This window comes from Crinia signifera, chromosome 1 (assembly GCF_055691185.1).
Source record: "Crinia signifera chromosome 1, ASM5569118v1, whole genome shotgun sequence".
In the NCBI taxonomy this organism is placed as follows: Eukaryota; Metazoa; Chordata; class Amphibia; order Anura; family Myobatrachidae; genus Crinia; species Crinia signifera.
Window position 1 is genome coordinate 466,922,585 of NC_139217.1, and position 15,769 is coordinate 466,938,353.

Consider the following 15,769-nt stretch of genomic DNA (forward strand, 5'->3'; position numbering starts at 1 on the left):
AACTGCCAGTGAGTCCAGGACAGTGATGTTTGAGGTGGCAGAAGGTGTGGATCCCCTTTTTGAATATTGGACTGTGCTGCAGCCTCACCTCTGTAACTGCCACTGGCAGGGAAGTCCAGGAACAGAGCATTTTGTACCTAATGGAATGGGCCATGTTGGAGGGGATAGTAACAATAGCCCCGCAGGACCCGCGGTAGCGGGGTCTCACTGTGTAAGTGTGGGTGCCGGGGGTCTGCGGGGCTGTTGTAACGCCGCTGCCGTGTCTGTGCTGCGGCCGGGACTCCCTCCTGGCTCCTGCTGCTATGAAAACGTAATATCATAAAATATCCGCCCCCATACAGCAGACAGTTCTCTGAAACTGTCTGCTGTATGGGGGCAGACATTTTGTGATTGTCCGTTTTCATAGCAGCAGAAGCCAGGAGGGGAGACGGGACCACAGTGCAGACAAGTTCTGTGGTAGAGATGGGTCGTTCGCGAACGAGGCGGGTCTTTTGGACGGATCCCATAAAAGACTGAGGGAGCCGCCGATTCCAAAAAGGTGAACCGTCGTTCTTTTACTTTCAGTTTCGTTTTTCATTACAATGCATTTGCCTGATCTCAGCACTGCCACCTGTGGCAGCTGAGATGTACTGACTCCGGAGACTGAGTACAGTGCTGCGACTGCAAGTGAAAGAAGGAATAATAAGGCTGCTGCTGCTAGGGATGGCCATCGGTGCAGATGCCATCGATGGTTGCCATTGATGGCGATTCTGCACCCAGCCATTGATCAGTGTTTTACTCGGTCATGTATGTTCTTATTTGTTCAGCTCACGGTTTAAAAACAAAAAAGTAAAAAAAAAAAGGCAATAAATTATTGTAAAAAATTATGCTTCTTCATTATCAAATTACCCCTTCTTTCAAAGGGAACCGATGATCCATGTAAAAGATCCGGATCTTTTCACGGACTGATCTGCTGGGGGGGGGCCCTCACATATATGATAGACTCGCAAAGGAGCGGATTGCAGATACCAGGCCTCTTCTTAGCGCCAATTAATGTCCATTGCATCAGCTGTAAGATAAAGGTATACTAGCCGCATATAAAGGGCAGACAGTGGAGTTATGAGTAAAGGCCCGGTGGGTGATTGGGAGCCACAGTGCTCATCCCTGAATTATTACAGCATATACTGTACAGTCTAACGTGGATTTTAAATAAGTTAATTTAAGACCAAAGAGCTGAGAAACGGATGAATCACATGGACATTCCATTAAGAGGAGGCTGATTTGTGGCCTTTATATTATTAACTATCCGGTAACAGATAAGATATTGGGATGGGTGATAACTCTACATCTCATCCTCAGTATGAAGCATAATTCAGAACATCAGCCAGGAGCACCAGGGACTAATTACATTATTCGGAGATTTACAGTACCCCAGTAACAAAAACATGGCAAAGAAACAACACCCGAGGGCTCTAATTCACTGACAATACAATAATTACATATTTATATATTGTAAGAAAAACGGGATACGTCATTAGATCGACATGTATTGGGATAGACCACTGAAGGTCAACAGCCCTTAGGTCGACACGTGAAATGTGTCGACATGGGTCGATATGTGCTGACAGAAGGTATTTAATGCCCTACTATTTACTAGAGCATGGTGGGAGAATAAAACAGTGTGCCGAGCGCAGCGTTCCATGCGAGGGGATGTGCCGAGCGCAGCGTTCCATGCGAGGGGATGTGCCTAGCACAGCGTTCCATGCGAGGGGATGTGCCGAGCGCAGCGTTCCATGTGAGGGGATGTGCCGAGCGCAGCGTTCCATGCGAGAGGATGTGCCGAGCGCAGCGTTCCATGCGAGGGGATGTGCCGAGCACAGCATTCCATGCGAGGGGATGTGCTGAGCGCAGCGTTCCATGCGAGGGGATGTGCCGAGCGCAGCGTTCCATGCGAGGGGATGTGCCGAGCGCAGCGTTCCATGCGAGGGGATGTGCCGAGCGCAGCGTTCCATGCGAGAGGATGCGGTACACTTAGGGCCTTATTCTAGTTCACTCTTTCTGACAAAATCCTTCTTAGATGGACAAAACCATGTGCACTGCAGGGGGGCAGATGTAAAATATGCAGAGAAAATTAGATTTGGGTGAGTTATTTTGTTTCTGTGCAGGGAAAATACTGACTGCTTTATTTTTACCCTGCAATATAGATCTCACTTTGAAGTAAAACCCCACCCAAATCTAATTCTCTCTGCACAAGTAACATCTGCCCCACCTGCAGTGTACATGGTTTTGTCCATCTAAGAAGGAATTTGTCAGAAAGAGTGATCTAAAATAACCCCCCTAGACGGTGTCGACATCCGCAACAAAAAAACACGAAAAACTCATGTCAACCTTGACTGTTGACCTTCCCATTGTCGACATAATGCTTGTATAGAGCCATTGTTATTGTCCATAACGATGTGAATGATGATCCTGACGAGATATACCCTCCCATCAAAGATTCGGGATACATATGATATCCCGGCAGTCAAAAGACCGACCCAAACATCTCGATAAGGAGAATCCTAACAATGGCTCCATATGTACCCTAAAACTCTCCCCCTAACCCTCCATGCTAGTGCCTAGACCTAACCCTGGTGCCCCGCCACCCAAACCAACCCAGCCACCTAACACTACACCCCATACATCCTGACCCTAACCCTCCGTGCTAGAGCCTACACCAAACCCCGGTACCCTGCCGTCCAAACCTATCCCACTAGCCCAGACACCTAACCCTACACCCCCTACTGCCTGTCCCTAACCCTCCGGTGCTAGTGCCTACCCCAAACACCGCCACCCAAACGTATCCCACCAGCCCAGTCACCTAATACTACACCCCCTACACAGCCTGACCCCAACCCTCCGTGCTAGTGCCTACACCAAACCCCCGGTACCCTACCGTCCAAACCTATCCCACTAGCCCAGACTCCTAACCCTACACCCCCTACTGCCTGTCCCTAAGCCTCCGTGCTAGTGCCTACCCCAAACACCGCCACCCAAACGTATCCCACCAGCCCAGTCACCTAACACTACACACCCTCTACAGCCTGACCCTAACCCTCCGTGCTAGTGCCTACACCAAACCCCCGTTCTCCGCCTCCCAAACCAACCCCACCATCCCAGTCACCTAACACTACACCCTCTACTGCCTGTCCCTAAGCCTCCGTGCTAGTGCCTACACCAAACCACCATTCTCCACTGCCCAAACCTACCCACCAGCCCAGCCACCTAACACTACACGGTCCCTCCAGCCTGAGCCTAAACCTCTGTGCTAGTGCCTACACCAAACCCCGGTACCCCGCCGCCCAAACCAACCCCACCAGCTCTACACCCCCTACAGCCTGAGCCAAACCCTCTGTGCTAGTGCAGTGCTGGCTAACCTTGACACTCCTGCTGTTGTTGAACTACACATCCCAGCATGCCCTTCATCATTTTTAGCATGGGCAAATAGCAAAACTGTAGCAGAGCATGCTGGGATGTGTAGTTCAACAACAGCTAGAGTGTCAAGGTTAGCCATCACTGTGCTAGTACGTACACCTAACCCTGGTACCCCGCCACCTAAACCTACCCCACCAGGCCAGTCACCTAACACTACACTCCCCCACAGCCTGACCCTAACCCTCCATGCTAGTGCGTACACCAAACCCCAGTACCCCGCCACCTAAACCTACCCAATCAGCTCAGCCACCTAACACTACCCCCCCTACAGCCTGACCCTCCATGCTAGTGCCTACACCAAACCATAGAACCCCGCCACCTAAACCTACCCCACCAGCTCAGCCACCTAGCCCTACACCCCCTACAGCCTGATCCTAACCCTCCATACTAGTGCCTACACCAAACCCCAGTACCCCTCCACCTAAAAAGGTTCCGGCTTCTGATGGCGGATGCCAGCATCGGTATATTGAATGCCGGCAATCTGACCGCATCCCAAAGATTCAAAACCATTTAGGATAAAAAAAAAAAAGCCAAATTACTATAAGAACAAAAAAAAAAAAAAAAAAAGTGACAACTGGTCACACAGTAGCGCTGGTATGACCCTGGCGGTCAGATTGAGACAAGCTCCCAAGGAAGAGATGCTACCCTAATAGTTGAAGGGCCAGATGCACTAAGCTTGAAAAGTGATAAAATAGAGAGTGATAAACAACCAACCAATCAGCTCCTCCCTGTCATTTCACAGACTGTGTTTGAAAAATGTCAGGCAGGAGCTGATTAGTTGGTTGTTTATCACTTTCTATTTTATCACTTTTGAAGCTTAGTGTATCTGGCCCATAGTCAGATCACTATTGGAGCAACTTTTTTATATTTTGTTGTGATCTATCCCTGTGGAAGATGTGAAAATGAACGCATTAACGTCAATGATATACTTATTATTCATTGGGGACCGAATTTCCTCAATGGATTATATTTATCATTGTATAAAAGTCCTACACATCTGTGAGGCTTCTAATGTGGCTATAGATTAATTAACTGCTCTGAACGGTTGTAACCCTGAAGAAGTAATCTGAACGAAACGCGCAGAGTACTGGTACATTGCTCCCACAGTTAGTAGATGACATTCGCTCAGACCCTAAAGATGCAGGCTGGATTCATCACTCTCTTTTCCGCCAGCTGTAGATACTGTAATGGATGGATGGGTGCAATTCTGCAACTGGGTAGAAAACACATTGGATCGCGACACAAAATTCCCATATAGCATCTTTACTGATGGAACCAACTGATTATTATTCATGAATAATTTTATTTGTATGCTTATCAGCAACCAAATAGACCAGGAGTGGCTAAACTCAAAATCTACCAACAGTTCATGTTATCCAGACCACCTAGCTGGTGCACAGGTGTAGTCATTACTGTCACATGTCCCAGACCACCTAGCTGGTGCACAGCTGTAGTCATTAATGTCACATGTCCCAGACCACCTAGCTGGTGCACAGCTGTAGTCATTACTGTCACATGTCCCAGACCACCTAGCTGGTGTACAGCTGTAGTCATTACTGTCACTTGTCCCAGACCACCTAGCTGGTGCACAGCTGTAGTCATTACTGTCACTTGTCCCAGACCACCTAGCTGGTGCACAGGTGTAGTCATTACTAACTGTCACATGTCCCAGACCACCTAGCTGGTGCACAGGTGTAGTCATTACTGTCACTTGTCCCAGACCACCTAGCTGGTGCACAGGTGTAGTCATTACTGTCACATGTCCCAGATCACCTAGCTGGTGCAGAGGTGTAGTCATTACTGTCACATGTCCCAGATCACCTAGCTGGTGCACAGGTGTAGTCATTACTGTCATTTGTCCCAGACCACCTAGCTGGTGCACAGCTGTAGTCATTACTGTCACTTGTCCCAGACCACCTAGCTGGTGCACAGCTGTAGTCATTACTGTCACTTGTCCCAGACCACCTAGCTGGTGCACAGCTGTAGTCATTACTGTCACTTGTCCCAGACCACCTAGCTGGTGCACAGGTGTAGTCATTACTAACTGTCACATGTCCCAGACCACCTAGCTGGTGCACAGGTGTAGTCATTACTGTCACTTGTCCCAGACCACCTAGCTGGTGCACAGGTGTAGTCATTACTGTCACATGTCCCAGATCACCTAGCTGGTGCAGAGGTGTAGTCATTACTGTCACATGTCCCAGATCACCTAGCTGGTGCACAGGTGTAGTCATTACTGTCATTTGTCCCAGACCACCTAGCTGGTGCACAGGTGTAGTCATTACTGTCACATGTCCCAGACCACCTAGCTGGTGCACAGGTGTAGTCATTACTGTCACATGTCCCAGATCACCTAGCTGGTGCACAGCTGTAGTCATTACTGTCACATGTCCCAGATCACCTAGCTGGTGCACAGCTGTAGTCATTACTGTCACATGCCCCAGATCACCTAGCTGGTGCACAGGTGTAGTCATTACTAACTGTCACATGTCCCAGATCACCTTGCTGGTGCACAGGTGTAGTCATTACTAACTGTCACATGCCCCAGATCACCTAGCTGGTGCACAGCTGTAGTCATTACTGTCACATGTCCCAGACCACCTAGCTGGTGCACAGGTGTAGTCATTACTGTCACATGTCCCAGACCACCTAGCTGGTGCACAGGTGCAGTCATTACAATCACATTTCCCAGACCACCTAGCTGGTGCACAGCTGTAGTCATTACTGTCACATTTCCCAGATCACCTAGCTGGTGCACAGCTGTAGTCATTACTGTCACATTTCCCAGATCACCTAGCTGGTGCACAGCTGTAGTCATTACTGTCACATTTCCCAGACCACCTAGCTGGTGCACAGCTGTAGTCATTACTGTCACATTTCCCAGATCACCTAGCTGGTGCACAGGTGTAGTCATTACTGTCACATTTCCCAGATCCCCTAGCTGGTGCACAGCTGTAGTCATTACTGTCACATTTCCCAGATCCCCTAGCTGGTGCACAGGTGTAGTCATTACGGTCACATTTCCCACATCACCTAGCTGGTGCACAGGTGTAGTCATTACTGTCACATTTCCCAGATCACCTAGCTGGTGCACAGGTGTAGTCATTACTGTCACATTTCCCAGATCCCCTAGCTGGTGCACAGCTGTAGTCATTACTGTCACATGTCCCAAACTACCTAGCTGATGCACAGCTGTAGTCATTACTGTCACATTTCCCAGATCACCTAGCTGGTGCACAGCTGTAGTCATTACTGTCACATTTCCCAGACCACCTAGCTGGTGCACAGGTGTAGTCATTACTGTCACATTTCCCAGATCACCTAGCTGGTGCACAGCTGTAGTCATTACTGTCACATTTCCCAGACCACCTAGCTGGCGCACAGCTGTAGTCATTACTGGCACATTTCCCAGATCACCTAGCTGGTGCACAGCTGTAGTCATTACTGTCACATGTCCCAGACCACCTAGCTGGTGCACAGGTGTAGTCATTACTGTCACATGTCCCAGACCACCTAGCTGGTGCACAGCTGTAGTCATTAATGTCACATGTCCCAGACCACCTAGCTGGTGCACAGCTGTAGTCATTACTGTCACATGTCCCAGACCACCTAGCTGGTGTACAGCTGTAGTCATTACTGTCACTTGTCCCAGACCACCTAGCTGGTGCACAGCTGTAGTCATTACTGTCACTTGTCCCAGACCACCTAGCTGGTGCACAGGTGTAGTCATTACTAACTGTCACATGTCCCAGACCACCTAGCTGGTGCACAGGTGTAGTCATTACTGTCACTTGTCCCAGACCACCTAGCTGGTGCACAGGTGTAGTCATTACTGTCACATGTCCCAGATCACCTAGCTGGTGCAGAGGTGTAGTCATTACTGTCACATGTCCCAGATCACCTAGCTGGTGCACAGGTGTAGTCATTACTGTCACTTGTCCCAGACCACCTAGCTGGTGCACAGCTGTAGTCATTACTGTCACTTGTCCCAGACCACCTAGCTGGTGCACAGCTGTAGTCATTACTGTCACTTGTCCCAGACCACCTAGCTGGTGCACAGCTGTAGTCATTACTGTCACTTGTCCCAGACCACCTAGCTGGTGCACAGGTGTAGTCATTACTAACTGTCACATGTCCCAGACCACCTAGCTGGTGCACAGGTGTAGTCATTACTGTCACTTGTCCCAGACCACCTAGCTGGTGCACAGGTGTAGTCATTACTGTCACATGTCCCAGATCACCTAGCTGGTGCAGAGGTGTAGTCATTACTGTCACATGTCCCAGATCACCTAGCTGGTGCACAGGTGTAGTCATTACTGTCATTTGTCCCAGACCACCTAGCTGGTGCACAGGTGTAGTCATTACTGTCACATGTCCCAGACCACCTAGCTGGTGCACAGGTGTAGTCATTACTGTCACATGTCCCAGATCACCTAGCTGGTGCACAGCTGTAGTCATTACTGTCACATGTCCCAGATCACCTAGCTGGTGCACAGGTGTAGTCATTACTGTCACATGTCCCAGACCACCTAGCTGGTGCACAGGTGCAGTCATTACAATCACATTTCCCAGACCACCTAGCTGGTGCACAGCTGTAGTCATTACTGTCACATTTCCCAGATCACCTAGCTGGTGCACAGCTGTAGTCATTACTGTCACATTTCCCAGATCACCTAGCTGGTGCACAGCTGTAGTCATTACTGTCACATTTCCCAGACCACCTAGCTGGTGCACAGCTGTAGTCATTACTGTCACATTTCCCAGATCCCCTAGCTGGTGCACAGGTGTAGTCATTACTGTCACATTTCCCAGATCCCCTAGCTGGTGCACAGCTGTAGTCATTACTGTCACATTTCCCAGATCCCCTAGCTGGTGCACAGGTGTAGTCATTACGGTCACATTTCCCACATCACCTAGCTGGTGCACAGGTGTAGTCATTACTGTCACATTTCCCAGATCACCTAGCTGGTGCACAGGTGTAGTCATTACTGTCACATTTCCCAGATCCCCTAGCTGGTGCACAGCTGTAGTCATTACTGTCACATGTCCCAAACTACCTAGCTGATGCACAGCTGTAGTCATTACTGTCACATTTCCCAGATCACCTAGCTGGTGCACAGCTGTAGTCATTACTGTCACATTTCCCAGACCACCTAGCTGGTGCACAGGTGTAGTCATTACTGTCACATTTCCCAGATCACCTAGCTGGTGCACAGCTGTAGTCATTACTGTCACATTTCCCAGACCACCTAGCTGGCGCACAGCTGTAGTCATTACTGGCACATTTCCCAGATCACCTAGCTGGCGCACAGCTGTAGTCATTACTGGCACATTTCCCAGATCACCTAGCTGGTGCACAGGTGTAGTCATTACTGTCACATGTCCCAGATCCCCTAGCCGGTGCACAGGTGCAGTCATTACTGTCACATGTCCCAGATCCCCTAGCTGGTGCACAGATGTAGTCATTACTGTCACATGTCCCAGACCACCTAGCTGGTGCACAGCTGTAGTCATTACTGTCACATGTCCCAGATCCCCTAGCTGGTGCACAGCTGTAGTCATTACTGTCACATGTCCCAGACCACCTAGCTGGTGCACAGCTGTAGTCATTACTGTCACATGTCCCAGACCACCTAGCTGGTGCACAGCTGTAGTCATTACTGTCACATGTCCCAGACCACCTAGCTGGTGCACAGCTGTAGTCATTACTGTCACATGGCCCAGATCACCTAGCTGGTGCACAGGTGTAGTCATTACTGTCACATGTCCCAGACCACCTAGCTGGTGCACAGCTGTAGTCATTACTGTCACATGGCCCAGATCACCTAGCTGGTGCACAGGTGTAGTCATTACTGTCACATGTCCCAGACCACCTAGCTGGTGCACAGCTGTAGTCATTACTGTCACATGGCCCAGATCACCTAGCTGGTGCACAGGTGTAGTCATTACTGTCACATGTCCCAGACCACCTAGCTGGTGCACAGGTGTAGTCATTACTGTCACATGTCCCAGATCACCTAACTGGTGCACAGCTGTAGTCATTACTGTCACATGTCCCAGACCACCTAGCTGGTGCACAGGTGCAGTCACTACAATCACATTTCCCAGACCACCTAGCTGGTGCACAGGTGAAGTCATTACTGTCGCTTGTCCCAGACCACCTAGCTGGTGCACAGGTGTAGTCATTACTGTCACATGTCCCAGACCACCTAGCTGGTGCACAGGTGTAGTCATTACTGTCACATGTCCCAGGTCACCTAGCTGGTGCACAGCTGTAGTCATTACTGTCAAATTTCCCAGATCACCTAGCTGGTGCACAGGTGTAGTCATTACTGTCACATTTTCCAGACCACCTAGCTGGTGCATCTGGATTTTGGATAGTGAAGGCTATGACTCCATTTTGCAACACCTTGCCATACTGTGTGTACAGTGCGATTTTAGCCAATTTCCTTCTCCAAAAGGACAATGACCCAAAGCCCACCTCCAAATGATGCAAGAACTATTTAGGGAAGAAGCAGGCAGCTGGTATCCTGTCTGTGATGGAGTAGCCAGCGCCGTCACCAGATCTCAACCCCATTGAGCTGTTGTGGGAGCAGCTTGACCGTATGTGGTACCCAAGAAGTGCCCATCAAGCCAATCCAACTTGTGGGAGGTGCTTCAGCAAGCGTGGGGTGAAATTCCTCAGATTACCTAAACAAATTAATAGCTAGATGCCAAAGGTCTGCAGTGCTGTAATTGCTGCAAAAGGAACATTCTCTGAGGAAAGCAAAGGTTCAAGGACAAAATTATTATTGCAAATAAAAATCATTATTTCTAACCTTAGCAATGTCCTGACTATATGTTCTAGTAATTTTGCAACTCATTTGATAAATAAAAGTCAGTTTTCATGTAAAATACAAAATTGTCTGGGTGACCCCAAACTTTTGAAAGGTAGTGTACCTATATCTATATATACACATATAGGGCCAGATTCTCTAAGCTTCAAAAGTGATAAAATGGAGAGAGATAAACGGCCAGCCAATCAGCTACCTGCCATGTCACAGACTGTGTTTAAAAAATGTCAGACAGGAGCTGATTGGTTGGCCGTTTAGCACTCTCCATTTTATCACTTTTGAAGCTTAGAGAATCTGGCCCATAATTACTTTATTTAAAGGTTCCATAAAAGTTCCTAGACCTAGAGGGAAGCAGTGCAGTAGAATCATATCACTATAGGACGGGAGCACCAATGCATTTCAGATGAGACTTTGCAGCACACAATAAACACAATGTTACAGTATGTTCCCAGCTCTTCCCCAGTTCCATCCTTATTAAAACAATAAAAGAAATCCTTGCCTGCAGTTATCTGTGTGCTGCTGGTGGAGTCATCCAGAACGTATTGGCATAAGGCTACATAAATATGCATGATAGCCCATTACTACCTATTCCCGATAAGCCAATATCCACATGACCTGCTATGTGAGAAGAGTGTAAATAAGAATCTGCCTCCCAGTTACAGGGGATTCAGCTGAGAACTCTGTTGTGTTTCTGTGTAATGGGCTCTGTGCGGTCCCGGGACTCTGCAGAAGGGTGTAAATAAGAATCTGCCTCCCAGTTACAGGGGACTCAGCCAAGAACTCTGTTGTGTTTCTGTGTAATGGGCTCTGTGCGGTCCCGGGACTCTGCAGAAGGGTGTAAATAAGAATCTGCCTCCCAGTTACAGGGGATTCAGCCGAAAACTCAGTTGTGTTTCTGTGTAATGGGCTCTGTGCGGTCCCGGGACTATGCAGAAGGGTGTAAATAAGAATCTGCCTCCCAGTTACAGGGGATTCAGCTGAGAACTCTGTTGTGTTTCTATGTAATGGACTCTGTGTGGTCCCGGGACTCTGCAGAAGGGTGTAAATAAGATTCTGCCTCCCAGTTACAGGGGACACAGCTGAGAACTCTGTTGTGTTTCTGTGTAATGGACTCTGTGCGGTCCCGGGACTCTGCAGAAGGGTGTAAATAAGAATCTGCTTCCTAGTTACAGGGGCCTTAGCCGAGAACTCTGTTGTGTTTCTGTGTAACAGACTCTGTGCGGTCCCGGGACTCTGCAGAAGGGTGTAAATAACAATCTGCCTCCCAGTTACAGGGGATTCAGCTGAGAACTCTGCTGTGTTTCTGTGTAATGGACTATGTGCGGTCCCGGGACTCCGCAGAAGGGTGTAAATAAGAATCTGCCTCGCAGTTACAGGGGATTCAGCAGAGAACTCTGTTGTGTTTCTGTGTAATAGACTCTGTGCGGTCCCGGGACTCTACAGAGTGCACAGATATATTAGGAAGGTGGAATCAGGTTGTCTGTGCAGTACAAACACAGAGCTTACATTCTCGCAGAACGTGACTCTGACAGATGACAATTCCTCCTACTGCAGTGATCTTAGGTTATGATGCACATGTGATGGTATCTGGTCCGGGGCTGGCTGCACAGCTGCAAATAACACTGGGAAAATGGTCGCCATGGCCATTTCCGGTGATTTGCGCATGAGACGTCCCTGGGGCCATGATCACAGAGACCTCTCCTTTCTTAAAGTGCCTCTGCCAAACAGTACGGATTTACTGGGGGGTAGATCATGCCAATCAAATGTTATTTGGACTTTTTGGGCTGTAGATGTAGCATAGCACTTTAGTAAGGCATTAGAGATTGGATTATAAATCCGATGCATGGACCATTTGCAGGGTACGGCAGCCGCATGACATCACACACCGCTATGACCCGGCAATATTGCAGCCCAGCGTCTGGCTGTGCAGCCAGTGGGCTACCAGTGATATGCGAGCGCTTCTGCTGTACGTTGTTCTGCAAATTGGGGCCAGGCGCTGAGGTCATGTGACATCAGCCGCCCGTCCTGAGAAGGCAGGGGCACGCCTGCGTTCCCTGGGGCCTGCCCAGTGCTTATATGTTTTTGTGACCACGCCGGAAAGTCAATCAGGCAGAGAGCGTCCCAACAAATGAAAATATTGCGGAAGGCGCTCGGTGCAGGGGACTGTACATGAGCATTAGCGCCTATGCACACGTGCATTCCCCCTCCATCAGGGACGGGGCTGAATACGGATCTGAGTGAGCAGGTCTGAATAGTCCCCAGTGTGTATGGGGTTTCAAATGGATAAGCACCTGGTTGCAGGAGGAAACAGACAGCTGTAGTAAATGTAGTGCATTCTATGCCAGAAATGTTCCCAGTGGAGTACACCAGGGGCCTGTACTGGGACCAGTGGACCCACACATTCAGAGAATTACTTTTTTTAAATCTGAGTGTTCTTGGGGTAATTCAGACCTGATCGCACAGCCACCATCCATTCACACCCGAGGAAGTATGTCCAAAACCCATTGCAACAGGCTCACCATCTAATGATTCTTACCCTAGGCACCAGTCATCGCAACCCTAGACTCACTCAGCGGTGTGATTGAAAAAGGCTTATCCGTCCTGGAGCGGACGTCACACACCCTCCCCTAAACCCTCCGGCGCGGCTGCATTTTCACAGGCACGCCCACATTTTTCTTACCACTCCCGCTAAACATCCGGTTACCACCCAAAGACTCATCTTGCGAACGGCGTGCAAATAGAAAAGGTAGCAGGATTTCATAAGCCTGCGCAGTGCATAGATAATCGGTCGTGCCATCAGGTCTGAATTACCCTCAGTGTGCTTAGTGCTGGTGAGAGGGAGACGCACAGAAATATCACACAAAATGAATAAATGTCGTACGAAGTAAAAACCTTTTTTTTTTTTAGACCGACAGAAAATAAGAGACGACAGTGATCATTGTTTTGGATATTATACAGAATTTATGATAGCGATCATCCGGGCGCTGAGAACGGCGGTATATTTCCTGTTTACATACGCCATCGTAGACTCCCAGTTTATGACTACCACTGGTTAATATTTAATGGCGCCCATTAACAGATAAGTGATTCAGAGGGTCATACTGTGAATTATCTCAATGTCTCAGGCAAGCTGATCGTTATCGCCATTACACGTAAACTACGGCGGTGTCCGATTTGGATCTGCAGCTCGATAGGTCTCCTGCCGCCCGTCTGCGTCGGCTCACCAAAATGCTGGCACCATAGTCAAATACAAAGTGCATATGGTTTATGTACTGCTTGCCAGGTGACGCGCTGCTGAATACTCGGGGACAATATTCCGTGGTCTTGGCAGCCTGGAACACGCTCTGTGCTGTGAATGAACGCTCAGGCTTTCCTTGTTTGGACACTTCATTATCCGCTGAGCAGAAAACAGTCGCATTTATCTTCTCCAGTACTGTAAAGAGACAGAAGATGATAATCCATTACTTACCTAAATATGCTCTAAATGACTTTGATTCTCATTTTAAAAGTTTAAATAAGCCTAAAGGGAAATTCATTTACTGACCTTTTCAAAAGGGAAGCATTTGCAAATACAATTTAACATGTGATTTATATACTAACAGCCTTGTTTTCCTGTATGAATATTACAGTGTGTGATAGCAATACACAGGCAGCCAGGGACCCCGGAGAAGCACCATGCAATGCCTGAATAAGCGGGTAAGATCTGGGTGGCATTGCAGACACCTAGGGGCAGATATACAAATGCTGTGTCTATTGCCTTTCAGCATGATGCATGTGAACAGGATCCCATTTAGCAGGATGCAGTTTCTGTGTATATACATTGTGTATGGCATGTCCAAACTGCGGCTCTCCGGCTGTTGTGAAACTACACATCCCAGCATGCCTTGCCATAGTTTTTGCATTTCATAATAGCAAAAGTGTAGCAAGGCATGATGGGACTTGTAGTTTCACAACAGCTGGGGAGCCATAGTTTGGATATGCCTGTTTTATCAGGATGAAGCAGGCTTGTATATATGGATTCGGTATGAAATCCCGACGGTCAAAATCCCGACTGGGTCATAATACCGACAAGGACAAAATCCCGACAAGGACAAAATCCCGACAAGGACAAAATCCCGACAAGGACAAAATCCCGACAAGGACAAAATCCCGACAAGGACAAAATCCCGACATTTAAAATCCCGACATGGTCAAAATACCGACATATAGAATGTACAGATGAAACAGTCAACATGACTTTCGGTCGACAGGTCGACATGGGTTTTTTCTGTTTTTTTACCCAAATGTCGACACAGTCCACATGGACACAGTTGGAAGTGAACCGCAGCCCCTCGCAATGCTCTCTTCGCTCGCAATGCTTCGGGCACGGTGCCTCACTGGGCTCGGCACACTATTTTAGGTACTTATGTAGTATCTGGGCTGCCGATTTTGAAATCGGATCCATCGCATCGCATACGACCATATCGCATGCGATGCGATGGACCCAATTTTTCCTTAGGATTCAATGTTAAAATGGACTTCAATGGGAAAAGGGGTCCTTTTCATACCCCTACTATCCAAGTGGGCATGGAGTTGGATATACACCTGTGGCGAGCGTAGCGAGCCACCGAGCCCGGACCGTGGCGAGCGGACACAGAATACCGTTCGCTCGCCACGCTTCGGGCTCGGTGGCTCGCTACGCTCGCCACAGGTTTATATCCAACTCCATGCCCACTTGGATAGTAGGGGTATGAAAAGGACCCCTTTTTTCCATTGAATTCCATGTTAAAATGGACTCAGTCCATTTTAACATTGATTCCTATGGAAAAATCGGGTCATCGCATCGCATCGCACTGATTGTATGCCTTAAGTTAGGGCATACAATCAAAAAATCGGCAGCCCAGATACAACATAAGTACCCTATTTTATTCTCCCACCACGCCCTAGTGGATGGTAGGGCATGAAATACCGCCTGTCGGCACATGTCGGGTCAAAATTCAGTGAAAAAACCCATGTCGAGCTCACGACCTGTTGACCGAAAGTCATGTTGAATATTTCACCTGTACAGTACATTCTATATGTCGGTATTTTGACCTTGTGGGGATTTTAAATGTCAGATTTTGTCCTTGTTGGGATTTTGGCCTTGTTGGTATTATGACCCATTCGGGATTTTGACTGCATCCCGTATATATGTATCCTCAAGTAAGCTTCCTGCTAAACAGCTCCTGTTCAACTGCATCCTGCTAAAATGCAATGTGCAGATGCAGCCATAGATTTACATGCAAAGGCTCCTCCCTCCCAATCAGGTCCCTTTAAACGGAACCTGTCAAATGGCAATGTGTAGATGCAGCCTTAAACTTCTAATAGCAATAGCAACCAATCAGATTCTATCATTTTCTAGGATGTAATAGATACATTGTGTCACCAAGATACATACCTACATACCATGAGTGAACATAATAAACGATACTTGTTTCCTAGCATGGCGCCAGCGATTTTAATTA

At 48.2% G+C, this 15,769-nt stretch overlaps 1 protein-coding gene across 1 annotated transcript in view; it reads right to left on the bottom strand.

Annotated features, from left to right (window-relative positions):
* Positions 1-13,224: 13,224 nt before the first annotated feature.
* The window catches only part of PIK3C3 (phosphatidylinositol 3-kinase catalytic subunit type 3), a 156,039-nt gene continuing 153,494 nt past the window's right edge, over positions 13,225-15,769 (bottom strand). Inside the window, exon 25 of the mRNA XM_083155365.1 lies at positions 13,225-13,719. Within this exon, the coding sequence (XP_083011491.1) occupies positions 13,705-13,719 (15 nt within the window). The 3' untranslated portion in view covers positions 13,225-13,704. The remainder of the gene's footprint in view (positions 13,720-15,769) is intronic.